Source organism: Convolutriloba macropyga, chromosome 6 (genome assembly GCF_964194025.1).
Source record: "Convolutriloba macropyga chromosome 6, txConMacr16.3, whole genome shotgun sequence".
Lineage (NCBI taxonomy): Eukaryota > Metazoa > Xenacoelomorpha > Acoela > Convolutidae > Convolutriloba > Convolutriloba macropyga.
The window spans coordinates 21,230,842-21,257,634 of record NC_134473.1 but is presented as its reverse complement, the minus strand read 5'-3'; the positions used below and the strand labels follow the sequence as shown (position 1 = coordinate 21,257,634).

Below are 26,793 nucleotides of genomic sequence, written 5' to 3'. Positions count from 1 at the left end.
CTCAGCCCAATGATTTGCTTCTAATTGTAATCCATTTTGCTTCAATCCAATTGTTTGCAAATTAATCCAACTGTTTGCTTATCTGTTAAATCACCTGTGCCGCATTTGTACCCTGTTTAAAGTTAAAATGTTTTATAAATTGATGATTCACAAACTGGCAAAATTATAAAATTGGTAACCAAAAAAGCAGGAAGGAAAAATGAAACTTGATGTAATAAATAATTATTTTTATACAAACAATGAGATTCAATTCCAAAGAAACCATTTGTTTTTATTTCTTGCAGCATCCCAACTTGTCTTGCGTTTAATTATAGTTCTTCAACACTTCAGTGTCATTAAACTAAAAGTTTTTCTGCTCATTACGTTCAACACACAATTTTTAACCCCATTAAACAACTAAGACCAGACTTTTACTGATTCTCAAGGTTTTAAGAGGTTGCTTTGTCACAGGGTTGGTCACAGTGTACTATTTGTACCTGAAGTGCTATTTACATTTAACCAACATTCTCCTACTCTACGCAAACAAACCTAATTCTCGTAGCCAAAGAAATGTAATAAAACTTCCGAACTGTCACATTCTGTAAATGAGCTTTGTTTACAATGCAAACAATTTGTTTTTGACTTATGCTCCTCTCATAGGTACTGTCATTGTTCAACTTTCATCTTATCCTAAGTAAAAAAAAACCTTTGGACTTTAACTTAAGCAAACCTTTTTCACTTTCTCAATTTATGCGCGTGTCTTCCCCCTAATGTTTGCTTGATAAATTGTTCAACGATACTTTGAAAAGTACTCATCGCTACTTTTCTGTAACAAAACTCACCGCCACGCTACTGTGATAACATTAACCAATTGCTGTCGAAAGTCAACATATACCAGGCTTTTTTCGGCGACTAAATTTAACTCAAAAACCAGGAGAATATTTGGAACAATTTAATGAACATTTCAAGCGAACCCTCTGGATACAAGAGCTGGATACAAGAGCGCTACAATATTTGACATCTTTTTAAATCGCTGCTAATGTAAATAAAATGCCTCCTATTTTTTAATGTGAAAACAATCGAAGATGTAACGCGGTGATGATACCTTCCGCTGGCCTAAACAAAACAATGTAATTACAACTTTAGAAAGCATTATAGAATTGTTATCATTTGCTTTTTCCTTTGTCTATTGATATATCTACCTGTGATTTTTTGGTGCGCCAGATATGCCCGCCCCATTTATATCATTGGATGGTAGTTGCCAAACAACGCTTGCTGCTGTGAAAAAAGCAGTATGGCCACACCCCAGCAAACTTACAATTGGTTCTGACTACAGGGCTTTTCCTTTAATTAAGATAAAATTCAAATTACGACTTTTCTTAGTGTGTAAAAATTGTACTCCTTTATCATGAAACATGTATGGTTCTCTGATTGATAGATTAGGCCACTTAATGACGAAACAGCAGACTTATGCTTCATAGCATTTCGTAATTTCTAGTAACCTGCAATTTCTCCCCAAAATAAACAAAAATATAGTTAAAAGGTGCATTTTGCTCTTATTCAAGTTATTTTGTCATGATGACTATATAATAAACCAGGAATTCTTATTTAGTTCTTGAATGAATCGCAGGAGGTCTGCTCCTTTGCAAGTCTTGAACCACCATATATGATTATCCATATTGGATCTGATGAATACACGGATTTTTGTATGATTGTCAACGTGAAATTTATACACAGTTCAGCTGCACAATCAAATCTTTAACTAAATAAAAACTGGGTGAATTTCATCTTAGTTTCTGTTGAAGATATCACCCCGTCTCTTCTTAGGTTCTGGAACCAACTCCGCTACCGAATCCACCCGAACGTACTCAACAGAGTCATGTGACTCACGAATCGCTGGAGTGAAGACAGGAACGATGCCTCCCTTCTACAGCTCTGCAATCGAAATGCACATCACAGCCAGCGACTCTTCACTCGCTAACTCCAGATACAACAGTCGGACTAACAGCCAGGCCAAAGCCATGAGTAAAAGCCAGTTGAACTTGGCCGGCGATGTTTATTTTTCGGAAACGTCAATCATTGAGAAGGGCTATATTAAAGAGGAGAATATGAGCAAAAGTGGGGAGAAAGCAATTTCAGGGTTCTTCTACGCTTCCCCCAGAAAGTACTTGGAGTCAGCTAAGCAGTGAGTCTTTTTTCACAAAGAGGATTGTTTCTAGTTTTTGTCGATGTACGGTCAGTCAATGTAAAGAATATAGATTATTTTTGACATCAATAAACTGGATACAGCTTTACACGACATTGTAGCCAACTTGAGGACCCTGAACAAACTGATCTCTGGTCAGACTGTCTCGTACTCAAATAACTTCTGATTAGATTATTTAAGTTTAAAATTTGAGAGATTGACTGCCGAATATCAACTTCTTACTATGATTAATTTTCGATTGATTATCCATTTAAAATATACAGCCGAACTATTGAGCACCATTGATAACAACCCAATCGTCGCCTTAGAAAATCAATTACGCCGGGCAGTAAAAGCTCGTTATCGTGTTCGAAATTCGAATCAAATACAGTCATTAAACTCCAGGAGCAAATACAACCTTTTCATTTCTGGCTTCACTAAAGATCAGCTTGTTATACTTTTCTCTATACAACTAATCATAAACCAGCCTTCAATAGGTCAAATGGAGTCCCGCTACCTAATTTTGACTGTTAAAAATATCATGCAAATGAAAAATTTTTCGTCAAACAATTAGCAGTAGCATACACCATGACAAAAGTTTATTCGAAGGAGGTCTTGGATATTTTGAACAAGTTTCTAAGATTCTTTTATCCTACTTATATAACTACCAGACTTTTAAAAGAAATCTAAAAGGTTTTTCTGCGAACAGTCTGATGCCAACTATAAAATCATAGTTTTGGTAAAATTTCTTGACGTGACTTCAAGTTTTCGTTAACCAAATTTTCATGATTTTTTGTAAAGAAAATATGTAAATTTTGCTTTGCTTACTCATAGAAATACGTATGATAAGATTTTGTAACTCCTCTTTATCTTCCACGATTGAGAACATGCCTTGCTTTTTTTGAAATAATGAATAATTTTTTGTTAGTTAATCACCTTCTGTAGAACTGTTAAATACGCTGCCTGGAACTGCACATGAGACTGTTGTACTCAGCTGGTTCAGTGTTTCCGTTTTCTATTGGCAATATCAGTATTTTTGGTTTTCATGAATGCATTTCGGCTTTTATACTAATGACAATAGAAATTGTCCACTTATAATCTACCCACATTCTAGTTGAGGCGAAAAATGAATGCACTAACACCTGAAACTGTAGGTACCTGGAATTCACAATATGTGTTTTATATTATGACTTCTTGAAGCTATAAGTGAAAATTTTACGCTCCTAAATATAAAACATCTGAGCCAACACCTCGTGAAAATTTTTTTGCTACCTTCATGCGAACAAGATTGCAAAAACTAGAAAGGAAATTGCAACTCATAAAAGAGTTTACAAATGATCGTGTGAGAAAACTTGTTGAAGTTGTGTCTTACCTATATTTTTTTCCAAATTGACAAGTAAATTACTTTCATTACCAATCAGTTAAAGTTCACAAGTCAGATATAATATTTGTACAATCTTGATTTTTCGATCTCATTATCTTAAATTTTCTTTTAATCGGAAAACTTCAGCGCTGCACCCGAACAATAAGTTTGATTTTAGCATTTGCTTTGTGAATAAATGTTCAAAAATTCTATTTGTGATAACTACATGTTGTCAAATGATGAACTATCAATGGCTTGCTGGTGACGTTTTTCATCGATAACTCTGTCAAACAAGCAACAGCCTCTTATAATTAAATACATAGGTGGTCAATGGAGCTACTGAAATTTCAGAAAAAGTTAAATTCATTTCTAACTTGCTGGCTCTTAATTGAATGTCACCCAATTTCTCGGGCTGTTCCGATTATAACACGCTACACCCCCCCCCCCCCCCCCCCTATCCCCCTATGGCATGTTTACGATAACGTCCAATTAATCTCTCGGGATGCTCATAACAATTTTGTTTGCAAAAATGTACTTTTTGTATAGCTCAACTGTTGATACTTTTTTCAATACGACAAAAGGTATAGATGCAATGGTATAACAGATATTTTAGACTTTTTAACATGCGATGTTTTAGACCTGAGAAGAAATCGGATTCTTCTTCTGAGACCAAGAAAAGCAAGTCTGATGAGATAGAGGCTAGTGGGGCTGAAGCGAGTGGGGAAGCCGAGGTTGGCGAAAAGGAGGAAAGTATCAATGAAGTCACTAAGTCAGGTTTGTTTCTCGTTTATTACTTATTCGGGTGCATCCCGCATAGTTAAATACTGCTCCAAAATTGATTCAAATTTACCAGTACGCAACGGAACACAGGCAGTTCTTATAAATAAAATTTCTGGGACATTGGGACACGCCACTTTTTCGGTTTTTCAGAATTGAGTCAAGAGTCAGTTAATCGGCTCCAGGGTTCAGGATTGGACCCCCCCCCCCCCCCCCTCCCTCCACTGCTAACAAAATTCCGAACCTAGGGTCGAAAATTATTTTATAAATATTTTCCAGTTACAAATTTTCAACGATTAACAGATAAGCCCGGCCTGAGACCCGTGGTGCCATACTCAAGCTCTACACCATCAACCACATAAAGTTTCGAAATATTCTGTAGTTTTCAAATTGGAGTAATCAAAAATGAATGAAACTGAAAACATCAAGATGATTTTGACACTTCAAATTGATAACCTCTAAAATTACTTGGTTGTAGAAGTAACCTGAAGATAACTGTTGTTTACTATAATTGTGGAACTTGTCTAATGTTGGGTTATGAGTTTTCGCAAGTGGAATGAAAGCGTTTTTAACTAAGTAGAAAAAATTAATTTCTCAAAAGGAGCGAATAACAAGAATGATATTTCACAGTAGAATTTAGAGATTTACAGGAGAGATCTGATTATTAGATCAAGATGGTGGTTTGATTTTGGGGATGAAAAAAGGCTCAAAATCAGCAGTATATATACCCAAGAAAGTCAAGATACAAATCTAATCTTAGAACCATGATTTACAGTGCGGTTCGCAAGGGTTACCCAATATGGTTTGCTTCTGCAAATTTCCCAGAAATCAGTCGCAGGGGATACCATAGATGGTATGCATTTACTCTTTTCTAAGAATTCGTTCACATTTCCGGTGCTATCATAATCATTTAATACATGCTGGAAAGGTTTCACATCAAATAAACTCATTCTAATATTAGTTTTCTAGATTCACCAAATTGAACCGAATTTTGATTCTAAGCACCATTTCTTGACGATTCATTTATATAAATTCTCTGATTAAAATTAATTTGCTTTTGTCTTTCTAATCTGGTAAGTTAAACTTTCTTTCTAATTCTCAGTAATTTTAAGAATATAGTTTGATTGATATTCTAACACCCCCACTCAGACTTGAGCTGATTGCGTATAGTCTGTTCCCATCAAAAACAGTTCTGAATGTTTCCACCTTCGATACGGGTAAAGATTTCGTGAAGATGTCGGCTGTCATTTTGTCAGTAGGAACGTAATGAATTGAAATAGTCCCATCTTCCAGCTTGGAAGTGAAATTTTGTCTCAATGTGTTTGCTCCTTTTGTGCATGACTGGGTTTGGCACAATTTGATACAACTCTGGTTGTCCTCTCCAATTGCTATTGGATGTTTTTGTTGGATGCCGAAATCCTCCAGAAGTTGTTTCAGATACAATGCTTCTTGAACTGCTGCTGCCATGCCCCGATATTCTGCTTCTGATCAAGAAAGAGCAACTATGGCCTGCTTCTTGGCACCCCAGCTAAGTGCTGCGCCACGTCCGTTGAGCTTGAAGTAGTTGCCCGTCGTTGATTTTCTGTCGTTCAGGTCACCAGACCTGTCTACATAACTTTCCCCCACTAAATCATAACTAGTTTCTTTTGTGTAAGTACCTTTTGAACCTTGAAGATATCGCAGAAGTCTCTTTCCGCACATCCAGTGTTGATTGATAGGTGCATTCATGTGTCTGGACAGAATGTTGACTGTGAACATGATGTCTGGCCTTGTCTGTTTGGCCAGATACAGAAGTGATCCAACCAAGCTTTTGTAGATCCTCTGGTCCACTTCTTCGTCTCCGTTCGGTGCTGCCTGAAGTTTCAAATTCAAATCAGCTGAAGTTCTTGAAGGTTTGCATTGATCCATTTAAAACCGCTCAAGCATTGTTTCTAAGTAGCGTTCTTGGTCGACTGTGACTTTGCCTTCTTCTCGTCTGATTCTTAGACACAGAACCCAGTGTAATCTCCCTCTCTTCTGTCTTCCATGTGAATTGTCGCTTCGAGTTTTTTGTGAAATCGGAGATCACTGTCATGCTTCTTGATGCCACTATGATGTCGTCAATCCAGACCAAGATGAAAGTGTGACCCTCTGTCTGTGCTCCTGCGAGCAAGCAATGGTAATTCCTGCTTCTGGTGAACCCCTGTCTCAGTAGGAAGTTTGCCAGTTCCTTATACCAGTTGTTGGCTGCCTGTTTCAAACCATGAATTAATTTATTCACTCGGCATACAAACTTCTACCCATCTGATCCTTGTTTTACGAACTCCTGTGGCTGTTCCAGATACACTTCTTCCTCTATTGGTGAGTGCAGGAAAGCCGTCTTGACATCAAATTGTTGCATCACATGGCCCTGCTTCGCCTGTAGTTGAAGTAGAATCCTGAATGTCTCTGGCTTACAAGTAGGCGCAAAAGTCTCAAAGTAGTCAAGACCTTCCACCTGTTTGAAGCCTTTTGCTACATAGCGTGCATTGTATTTGTCCACTTGACCACTGGGTCCCAATTTCACTTTGTAGACCCATTGGCCCGGTATGAGGTCCCTGTCTGTGGGTGGTCTCACTAGGTTCCCAGTCTCGTTGTTTTAAAGTGCCTTGACCACGTCCTTCATTGCCCGGTGTCACTTGTCCCAATCGTCACCTTGCTTGGCTTCGTAGACTGTTTTGGGTTCCACATAGTCACCCTCAGTCACAACAAGATGGGTCCTGACTTCTACAAAAAATTGCGGAACATTCCTTGCTCGTGTCCTCGTCTGGACTCTGCCCTGTCCGCTTGCTCCAGTGCCTCTTCAAAGAAGCCAACTGTCTGTGAGAAGTCCTTCGTTTCACTGTCTTCCAGTGACTCCGAGTCTCTGAGACTCCGTCTTGTTACAGCAGGTTCTTCATCCAGTGCTGCTTCCTCAACATCTGAGGCATCTCTTCTCAGGGTTGTTTCTTGAGTGTTCACGCTCTCTGCGTAATGCCACTCCTCCTTTATTGCAGTAGATGTTCTTTGCTCCTCTTTGTTGCCATCGTCTTGATGATCATCATCTGGGTGCCAGATCACCAGTTGCTGTGACCCCTCATCTAGTAGGCTTGGCGACTCTGTGTTGTCAGGGATTGAGCCCACTTCGGACTCCTTTATGATCTTTACTAGAACTGCCACCACCTTGCGTGTGTTGGGTACGTACACCAGGTATCCGTTGTCTCTTTCAGTGCAGCCCACAAATTTTCCTTCCAGTGCCTTGGGTTCAAGTTTGCTGACATCTCTGTCCCGCTTCCTCATGAAGTCTGTGCAAGCAAAAATTGATAGTTTACTAATTGAAAGCTTGGGTTTCATACCTCGCATCAGCTCTGCTGGGCACTTTTCTTCTCCTCGTCTCATAACCAAGTCCCTGATCCTTGTTGCATGGAGAATTGCTGCTCCCCACATCATCTTGGGAAGACCCGAGTCAATGAGAAAGCATCTTGCCATCTCCAGCAGTGTCCTGTTGCACCTCTCAGCTAACCCATTCTGTTGTGGCGTGTCTGGTATGGTATTCTCCTGTAGAATGCCTGCATCTAAACAGTGCATCTTGAACTGCTCTTAGAGAAACTCCTTCGCATTGTCTTGTCTCAGCTTCTTGAGCGTCCCCACACTGAGAACAAACTTCTTCAGGCTGGCCAGTGTTTCACTCTTTGCCTTAAGCAAGTCCACAAACACAAACCTCATGTACTGGTATGCAAACACAATGCAGAACCGGAACACTGACAGTGACTCTACTCTGAAAGGTCCCATCACGTCTGATAACACCCTCTCCAGCTTCTCTTCTGCTTGTCTCTGCCACTCTTGGTTCTGGAGTCTTTGTGATCTTGGCCAATGCGCAAACATTGCATACATCATCAAGTTCCCCCACTGTCTCTGGTGCATTCTTGACCACATCCGCTTGATTCACATGACCCAATCGTCTGCCCAATTGTTGCACTGTCTAGTTTCACGCTCTTGGAACTCATCTTGAATTCTAGAACGCTGCAGGGTAAGTAAAACAAATTATTTTCTTGTATTTGTTTTAAACGAATTCCCTTCTGGAGTTTCATGCAGCTATTTCCTTTCTCAAATGTGAAGCTATGTCCCCACTTCGTGCAACTTGAGACTGATAAAAGGTTTGAAGATTAGTCCGGCACACACAAAACATTTTTGAGTTCGCATTGGAATTTCCATTTTGAGGGTATGCTGATCCTCACACAGCCTCTGCCCATCACTCTGGAATCCTCTCCGTTGGGAATTCTGACCACTGATTGAAAGGTTACAAAAACGCATCGATGTTCGTCACTATGTGATCTGTACAACAAATGTCCACCAGAATGCCTGCTGTCTTCCACTGGGTAAGAGCTGCCCAGTATTCCTCGTCTGGTGAAGCCAATGTTGGACCCATTGCCACTGACTCAAGTTTGCCTCCATGTCTTTGTCTCCTGCATGCCCTGTCTAGGTGACTTTTCTCACCACACTTGCTGCATTGTGTTGTGTCCTTCCTCCTGCAGTCCTTGGCAAAGTGTCCGGGGATCCCACACACAAAGCAGTTTCCTTTCTTGGGTCCCTTCTTGAAGTCACGCTTCAATGCCAGTGCCACTGAACCACTTAGTCCCTTGTGCCTCTGTGCTGTGCTCTCATGGAAGTTCTGCAGCCTTTTCCTCAACTCTGAAGAAGTTCGTTGCCGGGTTAAAGTTTTCCTGTATAAGAAAACTTTCATACCTCATTGGCAGACCATTGAATGCCAAGGCGTTGAAGAGGGTCTCTGAGACTGTTTCCCCTGCTTCTTGTAGCCTGGTGAGCAACTCCTGTCCTCTAATGAAGAAGCTATCCAAATCCTCAGCATCCTCGAGCTGCAGTTGAGCAAGCTGTGCCACCAAAGTCACCACTGTCGGCGTCTCCACATTCTGATATATCTAATGCAAAAGCTTCCAAGCCTTTGCTCCATCTCCTATGCCGTCATCTCCCACACAGTCATGTCTCATTAGCATGAGGGTTGTTGCATCTAGAGTCCATGCCAGATGGCACCACATATTTTTCTGTTTTTCCTTGATGTCTGCAACTTTTTTTTCATATGAATCCTTCAGCAACTTGTGGTTCTTCTTTTCATCATTGCTCGCCCCATTGGCTAGTGGATCAGGCTCATTGGGTTGCTCTTCTGTCCCACGTAGTGATTTGTAGAGTCCCTTCGTCAACATCATTGCCACAAATCTTGTGCTTCAGATTGAAAAGTCCTGTGCCTTTCTTGTGTAGGTCAGCAGCTTCACTGTCTGTTGATCCATCGTAGTTTGAGCAGGCAAAACAGTTGTGAAAAGAAAAAGTACTAAGCATAAAAAGATTACGACTGTCAACAACAAATTCGTTTTGTTTTAGAAATTATTTTCAAGACTTAGAAAATTGCTGGGACCATAAACTGTTGGGTTATGGGTTTTCGCAAGCGGAATAAAAACGTTTTTAAATAAGTAGAAAAAAATAATTTCTCAGAAGGAGAGAATAAGAAGAATGATATTTTGAAGTAGAATTTAGAGATTTACAGGAGAGATCTGATTATTAGATCAAGATGGTGGTTTGATTTTGGGGATGAAAAAAAGGCTCAAAATGAGCAGTAAATGTACCCAAGAAAGACAAGATACAAAACTAATCTTAGCACCTTGATTTACAGTGGGTGTCGCAAGATTTACCCAATATTGTTTGCTTCTGCAAATTTCCCAGAAATCAATCGCAGGGGATACCATAGATGGTATGCATTTACACTTTTCTAAGAATTTGTTCACATTTCTGGTGCTATCGTAATCATTCAATAGATGCTGGGAAGATTTTACATCAAATAATCTCATTCCAATATTAGTTATCAAGATTCACCAATTTGAACCCAATATTGATTCTAAGCACCATTTCTTGACGATTCATTTATATAAATTCTCTGATTAAAATCAATTTGCTTTTGTCTTTCTAATCTGGCAAGTTAAACTTTCCTTCTAATTCTCTTTAAGTTTAAGACTTTAGTTTGATCTTTATTCTAATCTCTAATGTATTTTTGTCACGTTCTTATAAATTTTTTACTTCTGCATACTGCGTTACGATTATTTTTTGTTCTGACCATTTTTTGGCAATAAATGCAATGTTTTGGAATCAATGGTCTATATAAAACACCATGTGACGCAAATCAGTGTTGTTTTAACAGTTATTTTGGGTATTAGAAACTTTATGCAACCCTGGCTTTTTCACTGAGTCATTTTTTGGCGATCTTTTCCGAAGTCATAAATAAATATTTCCACTAGAAAACTCGTGAAATACCTATTAGATCGTTGATAAGATTTCAAATTATTATTATTTTTTCTCCGTGATATTGAGATTGGTGAAGTTTTAAAATTGTCCCACAGTTTTAACTTTTCACGCATCTTATTTGCTTATTTGCCTGAATTTATTCTAGGTTTTTGTTTTAGATTCTATTGATCAATCACCTTCAACTATCAGAAGTATTCCTTCCCCTATGAGAAAGCATCTGAACTGTAGAGTAAAAAGAAAACTGAAGGTCAAAAACATCAAAACATCAAAAGACCAAAAAAAATTAGTTTAAAAACATTTACCAATCAAAGGGTATTTAAGAAAACTTTCCACCTTGCCCATGGAGAAAATAGTACTGAAGTTTGGCAAAGCACTCACCATTTGTTTCCTTGACGTTGAAAAGGAAATGAACCGGAAAAAGAGTAAGAAAAAAAGAAACGAAATTGTGGAATATTGTATTGGAATAATTTTTTGTTTTATTAGACATTTATACATACCTACCTCAACTTCTAAACTGAAATGTATTAGGCCCAATACCAATTGGCAATTGCTGGGTTGTATTTTGGACTAAAAAACTAGCAAATTATTTAAATTCAGTCAGGAAATGTTTTCCATGTTTTTACATTGTTTTCTAATTAGCGTCGAATTCCAAAATGTTACATTTGAACAATATTTTAAGTTCTTCAAAATACTAAAAAATGAAAAAAAAATAAAAGCTAAAATTGTTTTTTTTTTCTCGTGTTTTAAACCTTTTTCAGCCTTTCGAAACTTTTTCTAATCTATGAAGACATTTAAGTGTTTTTTACGCCCTAATCAATGGTCTTTAATTGTTTTAACTTCTTAAACTTGAACAGGGTATAGTTGTTATATTATAAATTTTTCCTGCACGATTGTGCAGTCGATTTGATTTTTAGTTCATAGCATGTTTTAGACAAGCAGTTTACAATAATGGATTTCGTGAGTTCGTGATAATCGATTTCGTGAGTTCTTGTATTTCAATCGCCGAAATAGTGGACTATACTTAGGAAGTAGCTATTTTCTTGCTAAAGTCTGCTTATTCAAAAAACGTAAAATAAGGTGAAGTACTCGGTGATGTAACAAGCTAGTGGTGAAAATTACGGTCCAAATATTTAACACGTTATAATGCAGATCTACTACTGGTTCGGTACCTGTTTTTTAATAATGCTGTTGCATATTTTTGGAAGTTAATCCACACTAACGGGGGGGGGGGGGGTGGACACTCTCTTGAGAGTCTGCTTCAAATATTCTTTGCGCTTTTTTCAGCTGCGTTAAAGTAACTTCATGCAAATTACCCAAATTTGTGTTTTTCATGGTGCGGGTTTGGCTTTGCTGTGTTTTTATTGTGGTTCTTTTAGCCTTTATGTCTCACATAAACTGTTTTCTTTGCTTTCTATAGTTTGCGGAATATGTACTTATGCATTTAAGTGTAGTGTTATTGGTTTGATTTTTGTTTTTTATGTTTGTTTTAGAAAACAACTGAAAATTAAGAAAGCAATTTAAGAAATGAAAACCAGAAAAATGTTCTGGATTTTTCCTGCTTTTGTACCTACCCCCCCCCCCCCCCCCGGCAGTAATATATCATCATGTAAAAATAGGGCACATGCTTCTAGAGGTGCAAATAATATGCACCACCCTCAAAGACTTTCACAAACAGAAAAGATCCACCAAGATTGGGCACAATAAAAAGCTATTGGAAGAAACTAGAGCACACGGAAAATAATGAAGAAAGAGATAAAGTTAGTTGATGGAGCCATGCTTACATATATATGTTTTAAAATCGCTGTAATTTTGCTTCGATCTCGACTCAACTGGGCTTTTGTCTCTGATTGACATAAAGTTTCCAGAATGTGACTGAGGACATTCTAGACAAAATAAAATGTTACACAATTTCCAAAACTCAAGTTTAAATTAGAAAATTAATTGATAAATCGGTACGCATTTCGAAATTTTCAGGAGCGAAAGATCAGAAATCTTCTCTCAGACCTCAAATAATTGTGGATAAGTCCGAAAGTGAATATGGACCAACCGATGCGACTGGAGATCTCACTCCTGAAAATGAACTGACTGGGTTCAGCAGGTCGGGTAACAGTGCCCTGGAAAAGTCAACCGGATTAGGTGCTTCAAAGTCGAGCAATAAAGGCCTTCTGGGTTCAGATGTGGCCAGCAAACCTAAGAAGAGGACAAAAAGTCCTACTTCTCCTAGCAGTGCTGATGGTGATTATACTTACACGTATAAGACCACTGATATAAGTTCTCAGGCAACTTCGTTCAACCAGACAGAAATGTACCAGCCACCATCTGAGGGAGAGACCAGATCAATCAGTGACAAATATCCAGAGTCAAAAGAGCAAATTGAGCGAAACTCTCCGGTCATTGAAGAAGAGTCTCCATCCAAAGTCAGCAGAGGTTCGTTAGTTATATATCTACCCGCAGATGCGGACATAGTTGCTGGCTGAGATAGGAGTTTTCAATATTGTCCAAGACTCGGGTCTAAATTTTTTGATAATTGGTCTGAGGGCAGTTTTTTGTCTGGAATCATTTTAGCTATATTTCTGGAACTCTGGACGTAAACCTCCATCGTCTGCTCACACGCCTGATGCTTGACTTGCTGTATGGGTGTGCAAGATCAACATGGGGTGGCCATAAATCGCCTAAATTTGTCTAAATGTATATGTGATGCCTCGAGTTTTCTATAGTCTGAAAAGTTTTCACAAAAAGCAAACCTATGCCTCAGAGCAAAAGCAAACTGAAACAACCAATTGATTTGCATTTAAAATACTTTGATCGCTTAAGGGAATTGAATGTCGATATATGACGTTCAAAAGGGGCAACATGTAGGAAATGGTTTTGATTTATTTACCTTAAATTGGGATATGAACTGCTATCAATGTTATCTTCTTAGCTGTTAATAAACAAGACGGCGCGCGCTAGGCTTTGTGTAGTACAGTGTTCCAAGATACATCTCTCAAAAACTTCTTTTTGTCTTGAGACGAAAATTTTTTATCTATCAGTTTTTGAAGCGCAAATTGAAGCATTTTTTTTTCGTAGAAACCTTGAGTACGACTTTTTGATCTAGAAAAAAAAATAAAAATTCGGAGCCCTCACGGTGATATAATTCTACCATATGAAAAGCCAGTTACGTTTTTCAACGAATTGATAATATAAAACAAATTTTCGCAGAAAGTTGGAGTTTGAAAAGTTGGAGTTTAAATTTTCAGTGAACGAATAAAAGGCTATTGAAAACTACTATGTCAAGTGAGTCAATTAGTGTTTCAAGTGGTGTCTTTTTCGAAAGAAGTTAATTTCAAATTGTTTTAACTTCACATGACATTTATTCTCACAATTTCTAGTTTTGTACAATTTAAAGCGAATGATAAAAAGATGCTAATTGTTACTATTGACTGCTTCATATAAAGAGCTTTCCACATAGATTTTACTTAATGGAAACAAACAGTCAATTGTAAGCCAGTTGCGAGCTTATTTTAGAAAATCTGTGATGGTTTCAAAGAAACATCAAGAAACTTAAAAGTTTTCTTTATTAAAGATTCAAAGAACAAAAGAGGAACTTACCTGACGAACTATGTTGCTATGTCGACAAGTAATGGCCACAAAATTAAACTCAATTCTAATTTTGTTTTCGCTTTATCATTATCTTATTGACCTATCAATCATATGTCAGAAGTAAATTCTCCCACGAACAGAAACCTGATTCTAACATCAACTGACCTCCAACTGATGAACTCGATTGTACCTAGGCCATATATGCTTCTCATGAAGTGTTGGTGAAAAAAGAAAATCACCTCCCGCATTCGGAACTAAGATCTATTCACAAGTCAATCAAGTAAAATACTTTTAGCTAATCTAAATTTGCTCTGTATATTTACGCATAGATAAGTACTATAAATACTAGCTAATTTTTCTACATTTTCAGTTCCAAAAATAATTTAAAATCCAACTTATTGAATTCTTTTGACCAGTTTTATCGACCACAAAAATGGTGTCCAGACCAACTACAGACAGACCAATTTTGGATCTACGGAATGCAGAATCACCTACTGCGTTGATTTTGTCTTTTGTGGCGAATTGTCAAGCGGAGAAGAAAGAGCACAAAATCAACACCAATGGTACTGTACATGACCTACAGGTAACCAATCTCTTTCTTAGTATATGCGGGCAAGATGCAATGATTAATCTTAAAAGCCTAATTAGTCCTAGGAATTTAAAAGACACTCCGTATAAAGACATCAGATTGGCGATTCAAAGGTATATTTCTCCTAAAGAGAGAATAGTAACGGCATAAATGGCTAAATGTTTGTCCGTAATAGAAGGCGTAGGGAAGTCAGACCACAATTTCCTAGCACGTCTTAAAGAAGAAGCACGTTATTATGATTTCGAAAAACACAAAACAGCGGCCGACCCCGAAAAGGAGTTGGTAAAAATAAAGTTTATCTCAGGTCTGCGGGACCTCTAAGCAAAACTTATACTACTAGAAGGTATTAAAGCAAAACCAACAATGTCGATTACTGAAATGACTGAGAGTTTACATTTCAGAAGTCAAGCAAAGTTCTTCATCAGGTAAAAAGCCTTTTACTGTGAAAGAAGAAGTTGGGTTCAATTTCAAAAAGACCTTTCGAAAGCCAAATGAAAAACGTACGGCTAATAAGAGCAACAATACGTGCACCAGATGTGGAGGTAAGCCACATTCTAGTAGACCCTGTCCAGTGCTAAGTAAAATATGCAACACCTGTGAAAAAGTGGGACACTTCTCAGAAATGTGTAGAAGCAAACCCCAGCCAAATTCAGGTAAGTCCAATAAACAGAACAACTTTTGCAAAGAAAAAATGTTTCTACAGAGCAAGCATTTCCACAATCGGAGATGGGATTGTTTTACACTAAAGAACAATTCTTTAGCAGGTCAGCGACTTGGGAATATATCTCAATAAATAATCGCTACGTAAAAAAGCAAGTAGACACAGGTGCAGATAGCATAGTGATAACATTAAACTCAGCTTGGTAAACCTCATTTGGATGGTAAGATAAGACATCTCGAAGTTTATGATGGTAATCGATTAACACTTCTGAGATCACCTGTTTGTGACGTTGTGAGGAACTGAAGGAGGGTCACACAAAAACAATTAGCAGTTGTGCAGTCTGATAAAGAATTTGGACTACCTGGTAGAGACCATCTACCCAAGCACAGTGTAATTAACATCACAACCAATCAACTACCTGCTGTAAAGGGTTACAAAGCTCATGTGAAGTTGATACCAGGATCAGAGTCAATTTTCTGCAAAGCCAGAAAAACACCTCTGCCTCTTAAATACAAGGTCACAGAGAAGCTAGAAAAGATGGTCAGACAGGGCATCTTTGAACCGGTACAGCCAAGTGGAGTCACTGATGCATCTCCAGGGGTGTGGCAGAGAAAGAAGAGTGGAGAACTGAGACTTTGCGTGGACTTGAAAGTGCTTATCAATGGCAAGGTGATGGTTGAGGACTGCCCAATACCAGATATGGAGACGATCTTCCACATCCTACATGGGGCCTTATATTTTGGCAAAATTGACCTCTCAGATTCCTACTATCAAATTGAACTTGACGAAGAGGCAAAATATATATGCACAATCAACAAATCTCAGGGACTGTTAAAGATGTGCCGACTACCTCAGGCATTGAAAAACTCGTCTTCAATCTTCCAGACATGCATCGAATCAACACTCAAAGGAATCAAAAGCGTTGTGATTTTTCAAGACGATTTATTGGTCTATGGAACTACCAAGGAGCAGTTCGACATGAGAATGATTGCAGTTAAGAGTCAACTCTGTGATAAAAACGTTACTATTAATGAGAAAAGTCTAACTCAAAACCAGTCGATAGCGTTAACTTTTTGGAATACTCTATTTTTGAAAAAATATGTTGAAAAAAAGGCAAAAGCACCAACTAACAACACACAAATCGAATCGTTTGTTGGCTCGCAAATTTTTACGGCAGAATGATTCCTAAGTTTGCAACAAAAATGCCACCCATAAATAACACGAGAAATGGCGATTTCTCATGGGGAAAAATGCAACAAAAAATTTTTGAAGACATAAAAATGAACTATGTGCCAACAGACTTGTATTGTCATATAGTTTACAAAAAACGCAACAGTTACTATTGACGCTTCTGAAAAACCATTGGGGGGTTTTTTCGCAAGAAGGACATCCAGTCATATATGAATCAAGAAAGTTGACTCCAGCGCAGCAAAACTACCCGAACATAGAGCGGGAAGCACTGGCAATTGTGTTTGTGGTCACAAGATTGAAGCAATTCCTTCATGGAGGACGATTTACCCTACAGACGGACCAAAAACCACTCAAACACTTCTTTGCACCAGATGAAGAGATCCCGAAGACAGCACCAGCTAGAATCACAAGATGGGCAATAGCTCTAATGGGCTTCAATTATGAGTTGAAGTACACACCACGAGAGCAAATACCCCAGGGAGATGCTTTGAGCAGAATAGATTTTGACGAAGACGAATCCGACAACGATCGAGTGTGCTTCGCAATTAATAACTTCTACTTCGCTCTGAGTGATTTGGTGACCCAAACAGAAATCAAAACTGAACTTGGAACAAACAGACACTTCCAGGACATAATGAATTGAGTCAAAAATGGTAATTGGGAACACTGTTCAGAAGCGGAAAAAGGATTCGAACAACAGAACGAAGCACTGACCATACACAATGGAATCATATTCAGAGGTGTTGTTCCTTTCATTTCACCGAAACTACGACAACTGGTTCTGTCAAAAGCGCATGACACACGTCCTGGGAGGGATGCAACTGAGGCATCAGTCAAAATGAAAGCATGGTGGCCTGGCATTACCGAGGACGTTCAACATTTTGTTAATAAATGTATTAATTGTCAAATGAACAGGCCTAGCTGGGAAAAACAGTCTCTGCGTGTCCAGAAGCCGACGCTTGGGAACATCTCCTCATGGACTGTTGTTATGTTAAGCCCAATAGGATATCTTAGTAATTGTTGACACTGGTTCTGGCTGGATAGAAGTTTTCCCGGCGGGCAATGGAACATCAGACACAGTATATCTTAGTCAAAACAATAAAAAGAAACTTTAGTAACTGATTTGGCCCTGAATTTGTAAATGGTGACCTTAAACAGTGGTGTGAATCACCGACAATTATGAAAATGAAATAAACCGTCTGTTATCCATGAGCTAATGGACTAGCTGAAAGAGCAGTTCAGACAGTGACGCGGGCACTTCAAGGATGGAGTCCCATTCTTAATGTATCATTTGGAGCATTCCAACAAAGGGCACTAATGACACATCGCAACAATTCAAAGACGATGATCAAAACTCCGGCTGAACTTCTGATGAGACGCAGAGTGAGACTACTAGCAGTAGCAGATTTCGATTAGTGCGAACCCTTTCTATTCAAGGCCAATGAAAAGGCAAAGACAGTTCCTGCTACTTTCATCATCAGGAAGGGCTTGAACATATCTTTCATACAGCCCGAATACTCGACACGGACTATTCTAGTGAAGGACAACCAATTTGCAAGACCAGAAGAGGACAATGTGAAAACCGAACCAGCAGTGGAGGAGACCATATCTCAATCAGAACCACAACTTCATAACACAGATATGGGACTTTCACATCAATATGAAGCTTCTGTAGTCACACCAACTACAGAGCACCAACAACCCGAACCACCAGAGACTTCACGAACATCAACGAGAAACAGAAAACAACCCGACAGATTTGGAAAACCTACACCCACAAATTTGCTTAAAAAGAGGTAAGATGTGATGGTTTCAAAGAAACATCAAGAAACTTAGAAGTCTTCTTTATTAAAGTTTCAAAGAACGAAGGAAAAACTTACCCGACGAACTTTATTGCTGTGTCGATAAGTAATAGCCACAAAACTAAACTCAATTCTAATTTTGTTTTGGCGCTATCATTATCTTATTGACCTCTCAATCATATGTCAGAAGTAAATTCTCCTACCAACAGAAACTTGATTCTAACATCCACCGACCTCCAACTAATGAACTCGATTGTACCCAGGCCATATTTGATTCTCATGAAATGTTGATAAAAATGTTGAGAAAATCACCTCCGGGATTCGGAAATAAGATCTATTCACATGTCAATCAAGTAAAATATTTTTGGGCTAATCTAAATTTTCTCTGTAAATTTTCGCATAGATAAGTACTATAAAAAATTAAATTGAAAATTCAACTTATTGAATTCTTTTGACCCGTGTTATAGACCACGACAAAATCATTTGAAGCAACCGGTATAATCCACATGTAGACCTTATTAACAATCAACCCGACAGATTTGGAAAAAATACACCCAAAAACTTGCTTAAAAAAGAAGAAAGGTTGTGATGGTTTCAAAGAAACATCAAAAAAGTTAACAGTTGTATTTAATAAAGTTTCAAAGAACAAAAGAAGAAATTACCTCACGAACTTTGTTGCTATGTCAATAAGTATTGGCCACAAATCTAAACTCAAATTTAATTTTGTTATGGCGCTATCATTACCTTATTTACCTATCAATCATATGTCAGAAGTAAATTCTCCCACCGACAGAAACCTGATTCTAACATCCACTGGCCTCCAACTGATGAACTCGATTGTACCTAGGCCATATATCATTCTCATGAAATGTTGATGAAAATCGAAAATCACCTCCGGGATTCGGAACTAAGATCTATTCACATGTCAATCAAGTAAAATATTTTTGGATTAATCTAAATTTCCTCTGTATATTTTCGCATAGATAAGTACTATAAAGATTAGCTAATTTTTGTATATTTTCACTTCCAAATTTAATTTAAAATTCAACTTATTGAATTCTTTTGACCCGTGTTATAGACCACGACAAAATCATTTGAAGCAACCGGTATAATCCACATGTAGACCTTATTAACAATCAAGTTTGAGTAAAGATATGCCGAGATCTGACCTTCGTTTTTGTTACCAACCCATTCATTTTTGCTACCTTTCTCAATATTGATGCTTTTGGAATACCGTGTTCTGTTGAATTCAATATCAATAACTTTTAGACAAATTTCTTACAAAGATTTATTTATTGATAAACTTGATATCTCGACGTTTCACATTAACTAATTAGTTGAAAACTCTGAAGTTTTCTATACTACCGTCTCTTGAAGTATCTAACTACTAGTCAACTTTAGTTTTCGTTGCTGTTCTTTAATAAAGTTGCTAGTTTCAAAACTACATTTGGTAAATTTTTGACTTTTTTTGTGATTTTTGCGGTTTAGGGTGACTATACCTCGTCAATTTTTCTCTTTTTAGTTAACTGTAGTTCAACGTCAAAAATGATACCTAAGCAGTGTACAACTGTAAAAAAAAACGCATGAAGTTGGTCATGTGTACTCACGAATAACTTAACCATGGAGTCTTTAAATTCTACACAATTTTAATCCATTAGTTGAATAGTTTGAGACAATATTGCTCAAGTTATTATATACTTAAGAACCAAATTAATCCAAAGGCCTAATATTTCTTGTAAATAAGGATTATTTTTTGCAAAACTGATAATTGTCTTCTCAATCTAAAATTAGTATTGCGAGTGGCTTTTCGGAAATTCATTGCCAAATAGGCTTATTTCGTTTTGGTTTAATTGGCGCGTTGTAGACTATCGCATTAATTAGGTATTTTAACTAAAGGCAACTGGACAAAATTGACAATAATTTTGATAATTTGATAAGTAGGAAGTTAAAGTCTTTTAAACGGTCTTCTAAAGTCATAAATGGTTGTTACATTTCAAATGCACGTTTTTAAATGCTCGTTAAGGTCATTTCAACATTTTGCTTTTTTATATTAAAAAGAAATGCAGATCGGAACAAGCAGAAAGCCGGATTTTTAGCGCACCGCCCCTTTGAATAAAACAAACTTAATTGATCAACCCCTTTTTTATGTTTGGCTCTTTTCGCTGTTCGGTGTCCAAATTCAATGTATTTTTGGATTTACTCTGCCCTAACCCTATCCCAATACCCCAGTCTGATGTACGACGCTATGTACGACGCTATGTAAAAAAGTGGAGCAGGCGCCGGGTGCTTACAAGTTACTGGCCCATTAAAGCTTTTTATTTGCTTTATATCGCTTTTTAAAAGTCAGTCAACTTGAGTTTAAATTCATTTTGTGTCGTAGAATGACATGACCAAATTTTGGCACAATTTATGTATATCTGCATCACCCATTCTTTTTACTCTTTCTATAACACATATGGTTATTCCATTGAACATGCATGATAATGGGGATCTGTCGACTTCTATGAACACTAAAGTAGAGTGGCGTGATAAAGATTGCAGAAATATCTAATCTTAAACTGAACTCTTTCATAACTAAATTATTTCCGATGTAGGGAGTCAAGGTGTCCCCGGAGAATCCAAAGCAACGGGCACAGAAACCCAAGTCAAAGAAGGCCAGACATCCAAAAGAACCGCCTCAGATCCCAAAACCACAAGCACAGGCAGAAAGTCTGTTGGGGGTGAGCAGAGCTCCAAGCGAACGTATCAGGTGACGTCGCAAGACGGTGCCAGTAAAGGCAGTTCTAGGATGGGGTCTGACCGAGATTACCAAGAGAGGAACAAAAGTGCTAAAGGACAACGCAAGGGCAACAATGACGTCAGCAAGAGTCAAATCAACTCAGATGATTCATTACTATCGCAGGTTATCTGTTGAATTTGGCATTGGATCAGTTTTCCAACAAAAATTCAATTCAATTTCGTATAATAGCTGCGAAGCTGTTAGCTGAGCTTAGCTATATTGCGGTTCTCCTGGTTTTTACAATTCAAAGAATTTGAATAGTATCGGCGCGCTGCCTTTTTTTAAAGACTTGTTAACACAATTTCATAATTTTTGAAAAGGTTTTTTGTTCACATGCGCCATTTTGACATTGATTTCTACTGTCTTTTAGAATTTTTGATCTGATTTTTTTTACTTGATTTTCCCTATTTATTCGTAGTCCATTCTAGATCTAGTTTCTTTTTGTTTAGTCAATGAAATTGTTTTGAATGTGTCAAGACTTGTCCTTCTATAGTTTTTTGTTTCGTCTTCTGACGCTCTTTTTCGTTTGACATTTGTTCTAGATTTTTTTTGCTTATTTAGTTTCAGTGATTTTTTCGAGCGCGATTTCTTGCTTTCTACGCGACTTAAATTGCTCGCAGTCAGAAATTACGTCTGTTGCTAAAGGAAAAACGATTGCAAGATTAACGGTTGTAAGGGCTTGATAGCAGAGTGCTTAATGATTCTGATTCTTACGACTGAGATTAGGGTTCGAACTTCCAAATTCTCAAAATTTTTCCACCCATTTATTTTCTCAACTATTAATTGCCGTTGAATTAAAGTTTTTAAAGTTGCCGCTACGTTTTTCTTATTCATTTATGTATTTCTTACTATCTTAATTTTTATATTTTAAGGCACGCAATTCTATTTTGAAGCTATTCCGGCAGTCTGACGGCTATGTTCCGTATTAAAGGGCAAAACGCAAATTTTCGTTATTTTGCGTTTTTTAGGGTCTTTTGTGGATCACAGTGACAATAACTGATAACTTTTTCTCATTTTGAGATAGTTTTTCTTGCTGTAAGAACCGATAAGTTTACCGTGGGCAATAGTGACGAAATTCACTGCTCATATTGCCGCATTGCGGGAACAATTTGCACAATTATTTTGCCAACATAACTACTCAATTAACCTAAGAGTTTGATTATATTCTTTTTTCCTCAAATTTATTGCTCAGATCCGGGTATGTGCAAAACTGCAAATAGTTTTAATCTGCTATTAGTATGTCGAGCGGGACTTTTAAAGAATGAACCAGCAATTGGAATTTGTTTTGGTATCTGATTTTTTGACCCCTTCTCAATAGATTAAGGAAATTATATACTGCAGCCGTAGGCAAGAGTAATGGAGTGGACAGATGTGAGGATGAGCATAAACAATGGTGATGAAACATTGTCACTAAATTTTATTTTACGTCAAAAATAAATTTAATGAAGGATGGTGAAAGATAATAGTTAATGATCTGGTTAATTTTGAAGCAAATTTGTAGAAAAATGCTCACATTTTTCGGTAAGTTCATTCAATGAAAAAAACGTTTCGATGTGTGATTTTCAAAATGCGTAAAACGTTATAAGCAATGGTAACAAACTATCGGTTGAAAATCGTTTTTGGAAAATAACTGTTGTTATTGAATACGGGAAGGAGGGGGTTAATTAGATCTTATGATTTCGAAACTGTTTAGATTAATAATGTAATTCAGTTATGTTTTGTTTCGCTTGATTTTGTTGCTACAGTTTTTGGAAGTCAGCTACTTCCGTCCAGTTTGATGATTATGATTGTTGTGAAATGCCGGGCTTTTGTTAACCAGAAGTCACAGTGTCCTTGACATCGCCGGCCCCATTTGCAGGATTGCAAAGAAAGAATAAAACTGTCGGATTGCAGCGTGTTGAATCATCCGTAAAGTTGAAACAAGAAGTAAAATAAAAATTGACTGTAGTGAAGTATAAGGGTACAAATTAAAGCTGGTGGTTCGTAAAAACGAGCCAACGTAATCAATAATCGGAAATACTAACCAAAATACCTCCATTGTCAAAAGAAAGTAAGAGGGGTGGGTCTTAGACCTGCGAGAAAATAAAACCAATAACAAGTTGAAATGGGCTGGTGATAACGGATGATCAATGGAACATAAATATGTGATGAATCGATCTGCTGGTTTGTAAATGACAATCCAGAACAAAAGAGGGTGTAACGTGTTGATCAGAAGCCATGGAAGTATGAGCAGCCACTTTTTCTTTAGAAGGGCAAACTGTTGTCCCTAAATTTCCTATCTTTAAAGAGATTGTTTGTTTATGCCGCAATTTGGGTTTCATTCTGCGAAAACTTTGCTCAGTTTCACAACGGGTCTAATGCGTTCTCCGAAAGACGTCTTCAACTTAACTGATTGGACAATCCCATCTGTGCCAGGGAAAACTGGAATGACTTTAGCCAAAGGCCAGAGGCCACGAGGGGTGAAATCTTCTAGAATACATACCAAGTCGTCAACCTGTAAATTTTTCGACGTCCTATGCCATTTACAACGTACTTGTTGAGCTGGTAAATACTCCTGTAGGGAACGATTCTAAAAGTGAGTTGCAATTTGTTGTGATGAACGCCAACTTTTTGAATGATTCTTCTCTTTACCAATGAAGACGCAAGGAGACAAGTTAACAGATGAACGACCTAGGAGAAAATGATTTGGTGTCAGTGGTAAGGGGTCGTTTTTATCATATGGAACATTTGTGAGAGGCCTGGAGTTCATGCTTGCCTCTATTTCGCAAGAAACTGTATTCAGAATTTCGTCAGTTAAAGTTCTCGAACCAATGACCTTGTAAAGTGATAGTTTAAAAATTTGTACCAATCTCTCCCAAATTCCACCGAAATGGGGAGCAGCTGGGGATTAAATTTCCAATCTATCTCCACATTCATTAGATGTAGCTTAGCTGCAAATAATTTTGATTCCTTCAGTTCTGCGATGCTAGATTGCAGAGCGTTGTTTGAACCAACAAAAGACTTGCCACAATCTGAGACGACTTTGTTGGGTTTTCCTCTGCGGCTAATAAAACGCCTGATGCTGTTGATTGTAGAGTCTGTTGTGAGATCATTCGAAACTTCAAGATGTACTGCTCTAACGACAAGACAGGTGATGAGCAAAATATATTGGCTAGATAACCTGCCATTGTTTTTAACTGGAAAGGGTCCTATGAAATCGAGACCAGTTGTTTCAAAGACAAACTGATTTTTCTTGGGTAATCTTTCCTCAGGTAAATCAGCCATCTGGGGGGTGCTAACATCTTGCAGCATTCTACGACATGGCAAACAGTGGCGTATAGTCTGTTTAACAACTGCTCTACAGCGAAGTATCCAATAGTATTCCATGAGAGTGTTTCTAGTCTGCTCAGGACCACAATTACAATTAATTTCGTGTGTGTGTTCTACCAGCAGTTTAACTGCAGCATTGTTACCGTCAAGTATTATGGGATGACGAGCGGTCATCAAAAGACTTGCTTTTGTCAAGCGACCACGTGCTCTTATTAGGTTATTCTCGTCTAGGAAAGGTGATAGTGCTTTCAATCTGCTACTTCCAGAGACTTCAAGTTTTTTTTTCAACAACATGTATTCTGATTGAAAATCTTGTTTTTGAATATTGTGCATAACGTGCAAATAAGCTCTAATGTAATGTGCTAACTTCATTTCTGCGTTGCGTTTCCTACATTTGTCCGCAAAAAGAATACAGACTGCTGTCACACGTATTATTTTGTTCCAACTGATAAATCTTGTCGCGTCGACAATGTTTGATACAGTTGAGTTTCGTGAAGAAAACGAAACAACCTTTACTTGTTGAGCATGCAAAATTTCCTGTTTTGGCCACTCAGATCTTTTTTGACTCAAAAATGACGGTCCTGAAATTCATCAAGATTTTGATGTCATTTGCTCAACGCTATATCCTCGAGTTCCGTCATCTGCAGGGTTAGCTGTGGATGAAACGTACTTCCAATCGAAAGCGGAGGAGACATCTAGAATTTTGGCTATTCAAATATTTTTTGCAACAAATATTCTATGGCGCATTTCAGGTGTTCTCAGTCAGTACAGGACTGTAGTGCTGTCAGACCAAAAAACACAATCCGAATACTCTATATCTTGTTCTTCTTTTATAAACTGGGCTAGTTGGGCTCCATATACAGCGGCTTGCAATTCCAGATTAGGGATAGTCATCCTTTTTATTGGGGATACACGAGCCTTGCCCATAACAAATTTAACGGAGATCGATCGATCCGAGTACTCAATTCGCATGTACGAGGCGGCAGATAGAGCGTATTCCGAAGCGTCAGTAAAGGTATGAAGCTCAATTGAGCTAATAGTTTTATCTAGGAAATAATTCCTAGGAATTTCGATGTCCTTAAATGCCGGAATTTCTTCCTTTAAACTACTGAAATCCTGGATGTTATCGAGTAAAAGGGGTTTGTCCCACTTTGGACCATGGTTCCAGGCGGTTTGTAAAACTTTTCGTAGACGAATTGTTAGAGGCGCTACAAAGACGCCAATAACTTGAGTATTACTCTTTGAGTTACGTTGCCTGAAATCTGGATTTTTTGAAGTAGTTTACTTTCAATGACATAGCAATCTAATGCTGCGTTCCATGGTAAACCAAGTACCTTTTGGTACTGAGGGGGAGCGTTGTCTGGATGTAACCTTATTTTAGGTTCTATTGAATTTAGAAATTCAGGACTGCTTGAATTCCATTTGGTTAGGTTGAAACCTCTCTTAGAAAGAACTTTTCTCATTACTTGCAGTATTTTTTGAGCATCTTTGAGTGAATTTGTGGAAACATAGAGATCATCCATGTAAATGTTGCGTTCTACAAATTTGAGAGCATCTGCAAACTGTTCATCGTTGTCACGAGCCGTTTTTCGCAAAGCATATGAGGCAATGCATGGTGAGTCTGTGGCTCTAAAAATGTGACTGGTGTACTCGTAAGTTTCAATACGACCATCATTGTTCCAAAGGAAGCGTAGGAATTTTCTGTCTTCGGGAGCTACCTTAACCTGCATGAACATTTCTTCAATATCAGCGGAAAGCGCTAATTTGTTCTCCCGGAAACTCAAAATGACACCGGTAAGATTGCTCAGCAAGTCTGGACCTTTCAGAAGATTAGAATTTAAGGACTGACCTTGAAACACACTTGATGCATTAGCGACACGGCGTACTTTTCCAGGTTTGTTCTCATTAGTCACGGGGTGGTGAGGAAGGAACGAAGTCTTTTCATCTGTTTGTTCTTTAATTTGATTAATTTTTGTGACATAGCCGTTCTGCAAGTCTTTCTCAAGCGTTTCCTCGTATTTTTGCTTTAATTCTGGATTATTTGAAAGTTTATTGTTGAGCTGATGAAGTTGTTTCTCCGCAAGGCATCTGTTATTTGGGAGATCGGCGTTCTCTTTCCAGAGAAGTCCAACTTCATAATGACCATTGACGAGTTTAGTGGTATTTTCTAAATTATCAAGGGCTCTTTTGTTATTTTTAGACATTGCTTTCTTGGATGATGCTATGCCTAAGTTTTCAATTTTCATCCAATCGGAGACCAAGTTGAA

General features: G+C 37.9%; 1 protein-coding gene across 1 annotated transcript in view; it reads left to right on the top strand.

The window, feature by feature from the left end:
• The window catches only part of LOC142341566 (uncharacterized), a 109,999-nt gene that overhangs the window by 7,119 nt on the left and 76,087 nt on the right, over positions 1–26,793 (top strand). The window contains exons 4-7 of the mRNA XM_075392609.1: positions 1,807–2,164; positions 4,165–4,301; positions 12,588–13,040; positions 21,033–21,340. Coding sequence (XP_075248724.1) covers positions 1,807–2,164; positions 4,165–4,301; positions 12,588–13,040; positions 21,033–21,340 — 1,256 coding nt within the window. The remainder of the gene's footprint in view (positions 1–1,806; positions 2,165–4,164; positions 4,302–12,587; positions 13,041–21,032; positions 21,341–26,793) is intronic.